Raw genomic sequence first — 15,595 nt, forward strand, 5'->3', positions numbered from 1 at the left:
AAAACAAGCTGCCGTTCTCTTCATCATCTTCGTAGCTGAAAGCTCGTTAGTGGATGATTGGCTCGACAACTGTGTTTAACGTGTCAGTTAACAGTTTTTACCAGCCGGCCAATCAGAAACGAGTATTTTTCATGACCTGAACTATTAAGAGAGGCAGCTGTCAGCAAGGCGCCTCCTGGTGATAGAGGTCAATAAAGGTCACAGAAACTTTTATGTACCTTTGACGGACAGACTGCTCAGTTAGTGACTGAGAGAGGAAGAGGAAGAACAGGAGGAAGAGGAGGAAGATGAAGGAAGAAGGAAGGCTGGTGAACAGATGGGAGGATGGAATTTGGAAAAGCTGTGTCCGAGGGGCCAACCGGCACTTTTCCTGGCAGAAACGGTACAATCTGGATAACACACACACACACACACACACACACACACACACACACAAGTACACGTCCTCGTGTTACCGGGACGACATGCAGCCTGAACGTTGTTATTCCAGCGTGCGCTGATAAAAGTGCCGCACATTCCTTCCAGTCTTTAAAAAGCCGGTGTGGAGCGGCAGAGATGAACCACAGCTGTTCGACGGGACACACGGAGTCACCGATCATACGTGTTCACCTTCCGTGTGTTCTCTGGACACGTCTACGTGAATATGGATCACATCTTATTCTTCCCGTTTCAGACTTTTAAGATCAAATGTTTTCCAAAATGAAAAAAAAAGAGTAAATATGTTTGAAATTTGTTTTGAAGAGTGCATTTGTCTCAACGTGGTTTTTAAATTGTCTCATCTTCACTTGTATTTGTTTTTAATCGTGTTATTAATGTAACTTATTGTATTTTTATGATCCGTCTTCCTGTCAATCATCTGTAAACACTGTGAACTGCACCAAAATGTACGAAAAGTGCTGCAATTCTGGAAAGAAAAGCCGGGTGTGATTTAATTTTCCTGCAACAGGAGCAGTCAGTCAACACTGACTGAAGAAGCAAGTATTCCCCTCCTCCTCCCCCCCGAGGTCAGAGGTCAGAGGGACACACACAGAGCGAGCGAGCGAGCAGGGATGTGGGTCAGCGGAGGACGTGAACCGTGAGCTCCTCCAGACTGCAGCCACTCGTGAGTCTAAAGTTACAGCAGAGATCAGAAGGGTTTAAAGAGGAGTCACGCTTTCATCACTGCAGTTCATCTGAGTCGGACACAACAAGGCTGTTGTCATGTCTTCATCCTGAACTGAGTTTAGACTGAAGATAAACACAAGATATTGATGGAAAAGTCACATTTGAGATTTGAAGTCCAATTTTACAAAAAGTGTGATGTGGAAACTTTTGACGCACAAAATAATTATAAAGTGACGTTAGTGAGAAAAAGGTGACATCTTGTTCCAACCAGTTAAATATCAGAGGAGGAGAAGTGGATTTTTAGTCTAGAGTTTACAGTTTTATGTCTTTAAACATGTCTGGAGGAGAAGACGAAGACTTCCAGCAGGTATTCATGTTTATGAAATAATTTTCTCATTGAACTAATCGATTCAACTACTGATGCTTTTAACAAACACCACGACAGCCTTGAGCTCCATTTGCAGCTTCCTCTTCCTGTTCTGTGACGTAAAGCAACCAAACTAACTTCCTGTGGTCTGGAGTCTGTAACCGTGTGGAGAACGTGACTCTGAGCTCCAGGCTGTCAGTCAGAAGGACCTCCACACCTCAACAGGTAAAAACTGCACCGCACTCAGGATTTTAGTCCCGATGACTCAGAGCGGTGTGAAGCATTTCAGCTCAAAAACAAATTGCTCTTTAACCTTTGACCTTGTTCGTGAGCAGTATGGTGCTTTAACTGCTGCAGTCTCTGCATAAACACCTGAATACTCAATAAGACAAACCGGTCCTGTGTAACGACTGAGATCTTATCTGATTGGTCAGTAAGCACTTCCTGTTCCTCGGAAAAACTGGAAAAAAAAAAACACCCAGGAGTTTGTGTAAACGGTGCCGGAGGGTTTCTGAGCGTGACTCACCCGGTCTTTGTCGTCGGCCACGTCGCAGAGAACGTCGTCCAGGTCGAGGATCCCGCCGTCGCCGTGCTCCAACCGGTGGACCTGCAGCCAATAAGACGCATCCTGCAACACACGGGGACAGGAAGGACACATTCAACACCACCGCAAACATTCATTTTTTGGCACCTGCATTTTTCAAAAAGGACATAATAGTCATTGCAAACATGCATCAAGGAGCAGAGGTACGATGGCAACGAAAATAAAATTGGACACATTTGGCACAACGTGAGTCTTTGGAAAATTTGAGATACATGTGCAGTAAAATATTTCATTTGTAGAAGCTCACAACAAAAAAAAACTAAAACAAATCTGAGTGAAAAGTGATTAAAAAGCTGTAAAATAATTCCATTTAGTTATTGTTGGCTCTCCAACTCATCAGGGCGAGATGGGGAATCCAACCAACAGCTGCTGAACAACTCGGCTAATTTCTCTTTTTAAGTGTTTTGACATGAAAATCAGAGGCAGAGGTCAGATTAGAAAAACAGAAGAGGAGTAAAAAAAAAAAAAAAGAGAGATGGGAGCAAGAAAAGACGGAAACCACAAAATAAACCCTCAAAAATAAAGTGAGGAGGAGTCTCAGATTGACTGACAGCTCAAAGATAGACAGGTGGAGTATTACCCTCCTCACACCGCTATGAACAGGAATTACAGCGATTAAATAAACGTGAAATGCACCGCAGGGTGTTGACGTGCAAAAACGTGGAAATCCTGACCGCACATTTTGTTCCAAGCAGCAATAAAAAACAAAGACAGAAGAAGTGCAGCGCGTTAATGCACTTGTGGAACGTGTAGTTGGAAGAAGTCAAAGTCATGACGTGAATGTTCGGCTTCGTCGGCGGCCTCGAGGGTCGCTCAGTTCAGTTCAGTTCAGTTCAGTTCAGCTCAGTTCAGCTCAGTTCAGCTCAGTTCAGTTCAGTTCAGCTCAGTTCAGCTCAGTTCAGCTCAGTCTGCTGCAGCATGCAGATCACTGCACGTCACACCAACACGTTAACTCACAAACCAGAGACCAGACTTCAGTGGGAGCAAGAAACATTTCAAGAGAAGAGAAAGAGATGAAAGTATGAAGACGCAGAGAAACATGCAGCGAAGAAAGGGAAAGAAAATGAAGGTTTTAATGTTTGTTTCACGTTAAAATCTGGATAGTCTGATTCAAAGTATGCAAACGTGGACAAGACGGTGAAACCGCAGATACTGAAGTCATGAAAGGAGCAGAGGGCGCACACACACACACACACACACACACACACACACACACACACACACACACACACACACACACACACACACAGAGTCAGACCGCCGTGACACATGTCATGGTGAGTGACAGCCTGCGTCGCTTTGTGTAACCCTCGACACGGAGACCCTGTGGAGTCCAGCTGATGGAGAAAATCTCTCAACACACACACACACACACACACACACACACACACACACACACACACACACACACACACACACACACACACTTAATTTAACTGCCTCAGAAAAGCGGTAAGTAGCCGACATCGATGAGACGTGCGTCGGTCAACGAGGCCACGCAAACACACGACTGCAGCTTCCTGTTTGAGGTTGTTTTTTTTTAACTCGCTGCCGTCTGTCATCTTCTCATTTCCAAAGTAATGAGAGTCCGACTTTCTATTTTGTGTCCGTGAGGTGTTGTGTGAGAGGAAACCCACAAATCACTGCTTGTAATCCACTTCAGCCAAAAAAACACTCTGGTGTCTCCACAAAAACCAGAAAACCTAAACAAGCTGATCAGATTCTGCGCCGAGCGTCCACAAACATTTAGCATTCTGCTCATACGCCTCAGGATCCGACTTTTTTCCATCAGCCCCTCCACGGGTTGTTTTTGTGGTTGTTGCAATCAAAAATGTTTGATTTTGCAGCAGGTTTTCTCATAAATATCAATGTCATTTGTGGAGTTTTAAATCTGTTTTTTTCCCATAAAACTGCAGGAATTCAAAAAAATTGCAAGTCGAGAAAGAAAAATTAAATTATTTTTTTTTAGTACTACCTGATAAAGGAATAAATATGAAAGCACTTCCGTTGATAATAATCATCCTGCACAATTTGTTTAATGAACTTTTTTAACATCAAAGTGTCACATTTGCATTGAAAAATCTGGATGCAGTTTTGCAGATTGTCTGTGTGTTTATTATGTTCACTGGTTGCCTGCATGAAGTCCCTACAGTGTGTATCTGTGGGGACCGAGCAGGGCAGGGCACATCAAGGAGTGTGTAAAAAGATGTGTGCTTTATTGTGCGTGTGCGTGTGCGTGTGTGCGTGTGCGTGTGTGTCAGTGTCATTCCACAGGGCCACAGTTCATCTGGTAAAAATAGCTCAGCAAATGTCAGTGTGTCAAACTTAAGACAGGAGACACAGAGTCAACAAGGTGACACACACACACACACACACACACACACACACACACACACACACACACACACACACACACCCCATCAATCAATCAAATGGTCTCCTCTGACATGTGAATATTAGATCATAAAGCTGCAGGCCTCTCCGAGGTTCCCATGACACTAATCTGGTGCCGAACCCTCATCTAAAGTGTTGTGTAAAAAAAAACAAAAAAAACCGAAGGGCAGATCTGGAGTCGGATCAGAGTTGGAGCCGCCTGCCGTGGCCTCAGTCGGCCCGGCGGACCTGGAAGGAGGCCAAGGCCAACACGCCGGCCGCAGGGGGGAAGCCCGGCGCTGCAGCCATAAAAAGGAAAATCCACGAAGAGGCCGACGTCCAGCGTTAAAACTCGTCTAGAGAACCAGGAGGTTTTAAACTTCACTATCAAACATGACACAACATATCGGCCTTCAAAGTCTAATATCAGCCTCTTCAAAGTGCTACGGTGTCTTCCAATTAGGATTTTCACACATTTATAACTTGAATTTTAAGCCTGGCTGCAGCTGTAAAAACAAATATGGTGTGTTTAGTAGTTTTAAAGTCAAATTAATTCAAATTTTCACCAAGATGACATAAGTCTTTACAAACTCATAAAAACAAAAAGTGCCACCTTGATTTGTGAACATGCACAAGTGAGTTGTTTCTCACGGCATCGTGGGAGAGGAAGCTACCCGAGAGAAGCACTGAGGGGGAAGGTGACAATATTTATGCAAATTAGGGCGCTTTTCTCTCTTTTCTTTGTATGCAAATGAGACGGTATTTTCGCAGGATATTTAAAAACATTTGTGCAACTAAAAATAGATCTAAAGCTGGACAGTACCTACATTATGTGTAAGTCTGGAGGTTAAAGGTCACACAGACCCGGCTTACGAATCCCTCTCTGAGCTTCAGTCCAGAACTCTGCGACACGTCTTCAAATCAAAGCGCCCGACGGTTGCCAAGCAACCGTCAATGCAGTCCGGACCTGCTGTGGCAACGCCGGTTCTGATCACTGCTGTTCACGGGGTCGTGGACGCCAACCCAAACACAACGATGTCTCTGGAAGACGTCTGCTCGGAGTTCGAGTCCGACGAGAGCGACTGCGAGGCGGGAAAGAGCTGGAGGGACGGCGGGAAGGAGGAGGAGGAGGAGGAGGAGGATGAAGGTTACCTGGAGCTCTTCCTCCTGCACAGAGAACTGACGTACTTCTACGACATCTTCCTCAACAACGACTTGTTAGACTTCCAGGTAGGGAAGTAACGAGACTTAACTCGGTGTGTCTCCTTATTAATCTGTCCACGTTAACCGAGGACAAAATCTGGTCCAGTTTCAGTTCGAGATGGACAACCGGACCGACTACCCCAACTCAGAGGCGGACCTGGAGCACGGGGACGGTCTTTCTGAGGACGAGACCCGCACCGCCGACGAGGCTCGTGCTTGCGTTCAGGTCGTCCTCCGGCTGTACGAAGACGCGATGGCCTCGTCTTCCTCCAGCTCGTCGTCCTCCAGCTCTTAGTCGAGAGGCTGAGAGCGACTCTTCAATAAAACATCCTCCTGGAAAATATCTGTCTTTTCGGAGAAGTTGGGAGGATTTCACCTTTAAACATGTAATCGTGTGTTTAAGTTGAACAGCTGCGGTGTTCGGTCATCATAAAGGTGCTTTCTGTTGGAAGCACCTCCGACGTGCAGCTGCTACGTAGCAACGATGCTAACTGACTGTTTAAACCAATGAAATCTGATTCACTGAAACAAAGTTAGAGAAAACTCATTTTGCTTGGTGACTGCTGGACAGACGTCATAAACTTCCTGAGCTCCTGAGCTTTGTGCTGATTATCTCCCGTCATCACAATCCAACGATATGAAGCCACCATGTGGTCCCAGGTTGGATTCAGGTGTTAACACGTTCTCCCGCTCTGGACTCTTCACTGACCTGCAACTTTTTCAAATATATTGTTTTTAACATCATCTCATTGACCATCTTGTTAATATCCACCAAACAGCCAGAGTGCCGACACGACTGGACGCCGACGTCAGACCAAATGGAGTCCAACTTTGTGACTGAAGGTGAATTTAAAAGACCGATTCAGAGTTCTGCTGCTCGACGAAGGAAACTTTCTCTGAACGCTGGCCGACACTTCACACACATTAAGACTCCTTTCATATTCAAAACCGCTGGCACACACACACACACACACACACACACACACACACACACACACACACACACACACACACACACACACACACACACACACACATCACAGCAGATCAAAACGCTTTTCTTCTGCAGCTTCTGAGTGTGACACCATTTTGTTCTCTCCAGAGTCTCACCGTCTCTAAAAAAAAAAATGTAAATACATCTCCTCCTTCTCCTCCTTCTCCTCCTCCGTTTACAAAAAGAAGAGCAGCAGAAGATCTGAAGGAATAAAGGAGTGGTTGTAGATTTAGGATGTATTTTTAAAACCTGGACCAGATGGGAGACGCAGGCAGGAAGTCAGCAGCAGCTCGGACAACGAAGACGACGCAACGTTCATCTCAAGGTGCCTTAAAAAAACAAAACAATCTGGAGCTTCATCCTCTCAGCAGGCGACACGAATGGACAAAGGATTAACAACACACAGAGGACTTGTGGCCACTTAAGTGTGTGATATGTGTGTGTGTGTGTGTGTGTGTGTGTGTGTGTGTGTGTGTGTGTGTGTGCGTGCGCATAACTTCAAGCAATCTGCCACACGCAGAGACGCACGCGAGTATTCGGTTAATAATTCAATACTTGTGTAATATAACCACCGTGTAGATCTACGTGTTAAACCTCAGGCTCTCAGGTTGTTCATGGATCCATAGATCTGAGTTCTGTCGTTCTAATCAACAAAAGTCGGATCAACCAGATCTGAAATTTAATCTCATGATTAAAGAAAATCAACAAAAAATAATAAATGTTTTTATACAATGTTATATATTACGTTAATTACTGAAAAAACACCTTTTTAAAGTTGCTTTTAATGTTTGATTCATATTGTTTTTACTGTTATGAGCCAACTTTAATGTGATTTATACTTTATAAATTGTGATCATTTTAACCTGTCAAGTGTTGAGTATTATTATTATTATTATTATTATCAGTCTATAAAAATTGACTGACTTGAAGCTGCTGTTGAAGGTTATGAGTCACTGGTATTAAAGTCAATGTCAGAATAAAGTTAACAGATTAACGTCCATGATGTGTGACGGTTTTACACACCTGAAGAACAAATACTGGAAACATACTGCAGAATGATAAATGAATAAAAGGAAATGTCAAAGACGGATTAAGAGAACAAAAATCTACAATGGAAGTTTACACAAACTTCGTATTTAATCCGCTGCAATAGAGGAATTTATTTGAGGAGTTCTGTGAGAATAAGAGGGATGAAGTTTGTCCTCAGACGTCTCTGCTTTAAAAACAAACTATCTTTATATTAATGTCAGCATCAGATTTGAGGTCATCTTGTCCCGACCAAACCCAGATGTGCAGGAACGTGCAGCTCAGGTGTGTCAGCAGCTTTACTGCAGGACGAAGAAGAAGCTTGTTTTTCCAGGTGGATAAAATAAAAGTTCAAATATTTAAAGAGCTTTTTAAGATCAGAAGAGAACATCTGACCAACCGATCTTCATCTCAGCGCCGTCTTCATCGAGGCCGATACCCCCCCCCCCCCCCCCCCCCTGTCGGATGTCGTGCCCGCGACCTCCCTGCACTCAGAGACGCGTTGGTGGAAGAAACAAACGAGCCTTTCACGACAGGCAGGAACTGGAAAACGTGTAAAACCGCAGACGGACGGCTGGACGGGGAACGACGGCCGCTCGGACGCTTTCATCACTACTTTCAGTTTTAAAACCCGCCTGCTCAGCGTGCAGGTCGACCAGCACGCGTCCTCTCACGCTGATAAATATGAATCTGGAACTCGTGAGCCGTGTTGACGTTGGCTTCTCGTCCTCGACGTTCCCACAGTGAAGGTAATAACAGCAGCAATGTTTTTCTTCTTTTTTTTTCCTCCTCAGACCTTATTAAAAACTCAATATTAGACAGAGTAGTGCAGTAGTAACAGCTTTTATTCTACAAACCGGGCTTCGATGGACAAAATACAGAAATGGAAGATGTTGCTTTTCTGCCCAAAAAAAAAAAAAATCCTGCAGAGACAAAGACGTGTGGAGTATTTCATCCAACACGCCGAGAGGCCTTCCAGGAGTCAGACATGTCCAAATGGACTCATTTGGAGTTTGGCAGGGGAACAAAACACAGAGCTTATAAAAATGGATTTTCTTTTGTCTCTGTCACTTTACAGCTGAAACATTTCATCAGCTGATATCGGATCAAATTTGGAAAAAGCTCAAACTTTGAGATCTGTTTGGGTGAAGAGCACGAAGCGAAGTGGTAAAAACACAACCAGCGTTACACGCTGTATTTGGTCACGGTTTAATCTTGATGTGTTGCTGACATGACGTGTGCGTTAGCCAACAGACGTGAGCGTTTACGTGCTCTACACGGACGCACGGCTCCGTCACGCCGGCCCGGTTCAACTTCAAACATTCCTCCTCCGTGTTCATGCCGTCTGGACGGCTGCCAACAGCCATCATGTTACTCTGAGGGTTATTAACAAGCTGCTCCGGTCCTAACTGAGATATACTCAGTCTGGATGAGGGGGGAAGGGGAGGGAGGGGGGGGGGGGACGCGGGGTTGTCAATCATAAATAAAGAGGCGAGAGGAGGCCGACGGTCTGAGGAGGAAAACCTAGAGTCTTCTCTCCATCTATTCCTTCATCTCGGTACGTCACCGTCTCAGAGAATCAACGTAGTTCACCGTCAGAATCTTGATGACAAATAGTTCGAGTTTTAGTAGCGCGGTTTTTTATGAAACCAGAAAAAAAACAAAAAAAACATCCTTACAGACAGACGTGGATGTAACGGGATCAGCAGGGTGAAACAGCGGTTGCCGGGCGGACGAGCAGACGTCCGCTTTCCGTTGCAGAAACTGAAAATAACGTCGCCGTTTTTAGTCTCCTTATATTTGGAGTCGTTGAGATACTTTGACTGGATGAATTTACTCAGTCGTTTGTGACGAGTTCCTCAAAGAGAAAGCTTTAGTCCCGACTGCATCCACAAAATAAAACTTTATTTAAAATAATAATAATTAAAAAAATGCTGTTTAGCTCCGGCAGCTCCAAATGGATTTACTTTGGGGTGAATGTTTGGCTGTTTGCCGTCCCGTTTTTTATTTGTTAAAAAGTGGTTTCCATTGATGGTCCACCAAAAGGCCAAGAGTTGGTTGCCAATAGCAACCTGGCAGCTGAGGCTGTAGTTCCCAACAACTTCCTCCTTTGCAACCAATGCAGGTTAATGCCCAAAAGGCTCCACCACCATCCACCCGGTCTGCCTCCCTCCCTCCTCTCTCCCTCCTCTCTCCCCCCTCCCTCACCCAGTCAAACATTCATCTCTAATGTTGCAGCCGGAGACCCGAGACAGAAACCAGAGAGGAACGCTGGCGAGGCGAACTCAGCCCGGTTGGCACCGAGCCTCCTGCAGAACAATGTCTCCATTCACAGAAACACTTCTATCTGATCACAACAGGCCGCCGCGCCACCGTTTAACATGCTACGCTCTAAAAATAGTCCAAACTACAGCGAGGAGACGTCGAACCAACACAACAACAGCAGCTGTGTTACAGCCCGAGTGAACCGCAGTCTTCCCGTCGTATGAATTACTGACGTGATGAACGCAATCAAACGCAACCTGCGCAAAATGCCCGGAAGAAATCGGAGCAGGGTGTCGCGGTGGTGCAGCCGGGACGGAGGCCGGAGGTTTCACAGCCTGCAGCCTGATTAGCATCGTGAATAATGAAACGGTCGCACGGCGGCCTCGCGTCTTTAACTTCTCTCCTCCTGAGCGGTGAAACCCGAAGCAGCCCGAGAAGGACGGGAGAGAGAGAGGACGGGAAGGAGAGACTCCCGAGTCGGCAGTTTTTTCCCTCCGAAAGAAACCGAGTCGTCCTGATGGATATTTACCGAGCAGCATATTTCAAATTCTTTCTCCTCGGTTTCTTTTCCGTTTCCAAACAACATGAAAATCTATCAGCAGAACCACGAAGACTTCATGTGTGCGTTCGCTGTTGGTTCGTTAAAAGCAGAGCGCTTCACATCATAATAATTATGTAACCGACAACACTGAATAATGTGACGCTCATTAAATGGTTGCATGAATACAGTCTTTATAGTTTTTTACACTTCAACGGAAATAATAGAAACCAGCTGACTTTCATATTTATAACATAATAACATGCCTTCCATATGATAATCTAATGTGTGTGTTGTTATTATGGGCTGTCGCCTCGGCTACCTGTCACACGGCTTCCTTTATCAATTCATCTGCTTTCAGCTGTAAGCAGCTTAGTGTGTTCGAGCAGAGGCCTTCAGGACAGACAGACAGCACGTTGTCTTCCAGCCCGTCGCCACGGTGACCTTCACGCAGGTTGTACGTTAACCGGCCGACGCCGAGGAATCGATGGAATCAGAGAGGATTCTGGGAGCAAATGTTTTCTCACCAAACACAGGTGAGACCAAGAAACAGGAAGTTCACGATATCGACGTCTTTTTATCAGCGACTGGTTGTTTTCAATCGATGTCTCCAAACGTCAAAATCGATTCTGCTGTTGCACAAACTACAAAAAACACCATGTGAACTTTTAACACAATCACCATCTTGTCTTTAGAGTCGTGCTTATCTGAAACGAGGACTAACAAGCCACATTTTTGTTAAAGTTTAACTTATTGATCTGATTTGATCGTTCAGGTTGAAGCTGCTTGTAACAGAGCAACTTGTGGACGTCTAATCAACTTTGAATAAAGTTTTTCTGACGCTTCTGTTGACTTCAAAGTTAAATCATCCTCTTTCTCATCAGCACCGGAGGGTCAGATTAGATCTATGCAATTATTTCCACAAGTATCGATGCAAACATTCAGTTTGTTGTTGGTTTTTGAGGCTGAAATATTTTGGCTATGTTTAGTACTTGTATTTGTCCTTGCAACCATCTAATTGAATCTCATCAGAGCATATTTTCATTTTCAGAAGCTCAAAAAACGTCACTTTAAACCACCGACTGACTCCAGCCTGAAGTTTCCTCCATTACAATAATTCAGACAAGTTGCTCGTCGGACTTCTTAAAGAAGTCATGCAGCGGTTATTCTACAGTCCTACACAAACATTCCTGTTTTTATTGGGCTCAACTCAAACACTAAGAATCAACGGTGACGAGTATTTGGACAGATTGTGCAGAATATAAACAAACAAGTCTACAGACAGGAAACGGTGAGAATGACAGACGTGAACTGATCTGAACTTATTCCACCGGGGAAAATAAACTCCCATTACATCGTTAGAAAAAGGAAATCACAGCAGAAGCTGTAAATACTGTCGAAACAAATCCTCAACAACACTTGAGGGAAACAAATCCAAGCCTGGCAGCTCGCATTCAAACTCTGAAAATATTTTAAAGAAACCAAACTGGAGTCATTTCCTGCAGAGACTCTTTGCATTACAAGAAGGGAACTCTTTAAAGGGTCCGTCTGAGAGGAAACAGGGAGGGACGTCTGAGGTTACGACTCCTGATCCTCAAACCAGGAGGGCTGAAATAAACTGGAAAACCAAAACAAATGATCCCGGATCTTAAGACGTCTTTCCAAGAAGTGGAGCTGACAGCGGCCCGTGAGCCGGTAAACACCCCGGAGGAGGTCAGCAGTTAATACGCAGGAACAAAAAGCGTGTGATTGCGTTTGGACAGATGATCTGCCAGCTTCTGCTGCAGTTCTCTGATCCATCAACACTTTTTAAAACCCGCTTTCAGACTTCACCGCTGTCGCGTTAATTTGGGTTTGTGTTGTTTTGCGAACACGTCGAGACACGATGAGACGGTTGGGGTGGGGAGGGGTGGGGGGTTCACTGAGAAAGATAAAAGAGATCAACGACAGAACAAGATGTACAGATCTGAGAAAACATCTGACAGGACGCTGAAGTTATATTCTTATTGTTATTCTCACCGGCGCAGAAGGAAATCCCACAAAGAGCAAAAAAACATCACAGATAAACAGAGAAAAACCTAAAAGAGCAACAACCGGAGCAACAGGAAGTCAGAGATGGAATCAGACGAGCTGGAGTGGAAACAAGTCATCTGAAGTTCAGCCGAGACACTCGATCCTCCGCCAGTGTCGTCGAAGGAGGAATCATCGTGAAGGTATTTCAGACGGCTCCCCTCGAGATGAGGACGATTCAGTGTCCTACATTAGAGCAGCGCATCAGTGGCGTCCAACAATGTCTTCTTTAGGGTCTTTTAGCATTTCGGAGAGTCCATCTTCATCTTTCACTTAAAGTTTAAGAACAGTTAAGAAAGCAACTTCAAATTGAAAGAATGCAAAGAAAAAATGACTTCATTTCTCCATTTATTGTTTTTTTCCTAAAGCAGCTCCGCCCACATCCCAACCAGCTGCTGCAGGTTTGAAGCTGCTAGTTTATGTGTATCTATTCTGGATTCAGTTATCAGAGCATCAGAAGCTTTAAACCGTCAGCCAATCAAAACAATGTTTAAAGCACGGCCGTACGTGGAGATGCAGCTCGCTCTCTTTCTATCTGACGCAGCACAACAAACACCGGCCGAGAAGACAACGCGAGCCGAGTGTCTCCGGGTGACGCCGAGACGTACCTGAGCCTCTCGGAGTCTCTTGTTCAGAGCGTAGTGGTGTTTCCACACCTCTCCGACATTCACACACTTCCACCGGTCGTCCTCTCCTGCAGCTACCTCAGCTACCTCAGCCCCGTGTGTTCAAGTACACACAGCAGGGGTGGGTTTTCTTTAGTGCATGTTGCATTTTATGTGCGTTAACTTGTGTGTGTGTGTGTGTGTGTGTGTGTGTGTGTGTGCAACACAATAACCCGTTCTCCTCCTTCGGAGACGCTGCTGATCAGGTTGCCTCCGGTGTCTGTCCTCCGGCGGAGAGCGTCGGTACTCGAAGCTCCATCAGCAGTTACATTCCCTGTTTTGACATCTGCACAAGGACGTGAAGAATCTTTTCATGTAGCATAAATCTCATAACGTCGTCTGAAGCACAATTATCACGACAGCTGAACGACGTCATACCAGCATTACTGCAATTACACTGCTGTTAGATTAAAGCTGAAACTGATAATCAATTTTATTTTCAGCTCAATCGTTTCCTGATTAAATCACAAAAAGGAGCCGCTGACAGTCCAGAGACCCAAAGATGTTCATTTTACTGTCAAAGGACACAAAAAGCAGTAAATGTTTGACATTTAAGACAAAACTTTTCTTGACCATTAAATCAATTCTTCTCGCGAGTATTAATCAGAGATGCACGAGGTTTCATATGAAACTGCACAACTTGAGCTTTCCAACAAAGTCAGTGCTTCGTTTTCACTTCTTGTAAGTTGCTTTGGATAAAATCATCAGCTAAATGAAATGTAATGTAATGTAATGTGTGGTGAAGCATTTCAGAAGAAAACCACTTTGAATCTGTATCAAATTTCTTCGTTACACTCTGCGTGCATCTCCACAGAAGTCCCGATCGCTTCCCAACATACTGCACATCAAAAGAAACAGCAATCAGACGTTCAGATGTTCTATACAATCCTCTCTACACAACTATAAAAATGGATCTGATGATATCTTATGGTGAGGTGAATGTAAAAACATGACAATTTCCTAAAACGAAATGATTTTTTTCCCCCCTAATATAAAGGCTGATATACAAAATCTCTGAGGATTATCAAATCAAATGTTGACAGATCTGGATAGGCGAGACTGTCCTGAAAAAAATAAGATAAAGCACGAATAATGAACACCTATAATGACCGAGATACGAGATGAAAAGTGAAGGTAGTGAATTTACCCTGAAAATCATCTGATTTTCTGTCTTTGATTATTTAAATAAGTCTTTCAGCTTCATGTTAGATCACTTCTGAAATATTTTCAAGGAGCAGATTTGTAAAGAATTTAAGGAACAAGGCTTATATCTGAACCCTGGTCTCAGAGACAATGCGGCGCAGCACGGATGAATGCGGCGCAGCACGGATGAATGCAGCGGACAGGTGCAGGAGACTCTGCAGGAGACTCTGCAGCGGCTGCCTCGGATCACATGAACCGTCTATTGAGACCCAAACAAAGCGAAGCCGTCGGGCTCGGAGCGTCAGCAGCTGAACGGTATCACATCAGACATTTCTGAGGTTCCCATTTCATACTTGGGTTTCACAGACTTTAGTGATAACATGTTATGAGTGTAAACCTTTTGAAGATAACTTATCCAGAAATCTAAATTCCCTGAATGCTAAATGGAAGACAGGAAGTTCAGGTCAGTCAGTCAAAACATTTGCATGTCATTTCTGTGGAATTGTCTCTGCAATCAAACCATCTACGAACTGTGTCAGAGGTGAACGAGCTGCAGATGTGATCATGTGCAGAGTCTGCATGTCATTACAAACGGCCACTGGAGGCGCCGCTCACAACGATCGGCGCTATCAGGAGACGGATCTCGCGGTTCCTCTTGTTTTTTTGGCTGAAGGTGATGGGAGGATATCCCGTCTGTCAGACGTCAAAATCTCAGACAAAAACTTCCAGCTGTTTTTGAAGAAACCGGTTTCGACCAACGACACGACTTCCTGCTTTCTGGAAAAACTTGTTGTGTGAATCAATTTGTTATTTGAAGATTATAACTGAAAATCAACCGCAAAGATCAGAAGAAATTCTGGTGAAAGAAGCTTGAAAACTTGAGATGAAAATGTCAAGGAGGAAATATCTAGTCTGCAAGAGGCCAGACTAAATATGTTTAAATAAGGAGGCGATAATAAGTACATTTATTCACCAAAAAATCTCCATGTTTCCAAACTACAAAAATACAAATTTAAACTGAGTTGATCATAATTGCCAGATTCCATCTGATTCTCATTGATCTCATTTCAACTCAAACCAATATTTTTTCCACAACGTTTGCAGTGGACAATAACTGCACCGCTGTGTCCATGTTTTCAGAGACTGACTGGGGGAGGGGGGGCAATCCTGAGGGAAGTGGGAGGATGATGTCTAAACATGAAGCAGAGAGTACATGTTGATTAGGAAGAAGTTGAGTGTAAAA

At 44.3% G+C, this 15,595-nt stretch overlaps 1 protein-coding gene across 1 annotated transcript in view; it reads right to left on the reverse strand.

Annotated features, from left to right (window-relative positions):
• The window catches only part of LOC138214100 (partitioning defective 3 homolog), a 199,383-nt gene that overhangs the window by 165,556 nt on the left and 18,232 nt on the right, over positions 1 to 15,595 (reverse strand). The window contains 1 exon segment of the mRNA XM_069175470.1: positions 1,998 to 2,099. Coding sequence (XP_069031571.1) covers positions 1,998 to 2,099 — 102 coding nt within the window.

Source organism: Embiotoca jacksoni, unplaced genomic scaffold, assembly GCF_022577435.1.
Source record: "Embiotoca jacksoni isolate LCO1_2020_lvr unplaced genomic scaffold, fEmbJac1.0.p SCAF_67, whole genome shotgun sequence".
Lineage (NCBI taxonomy): Eukaryota > Metazoa > Chordata > Actinopteri > Embiotocidae > Embiotoca > Embiotoca jacksoni.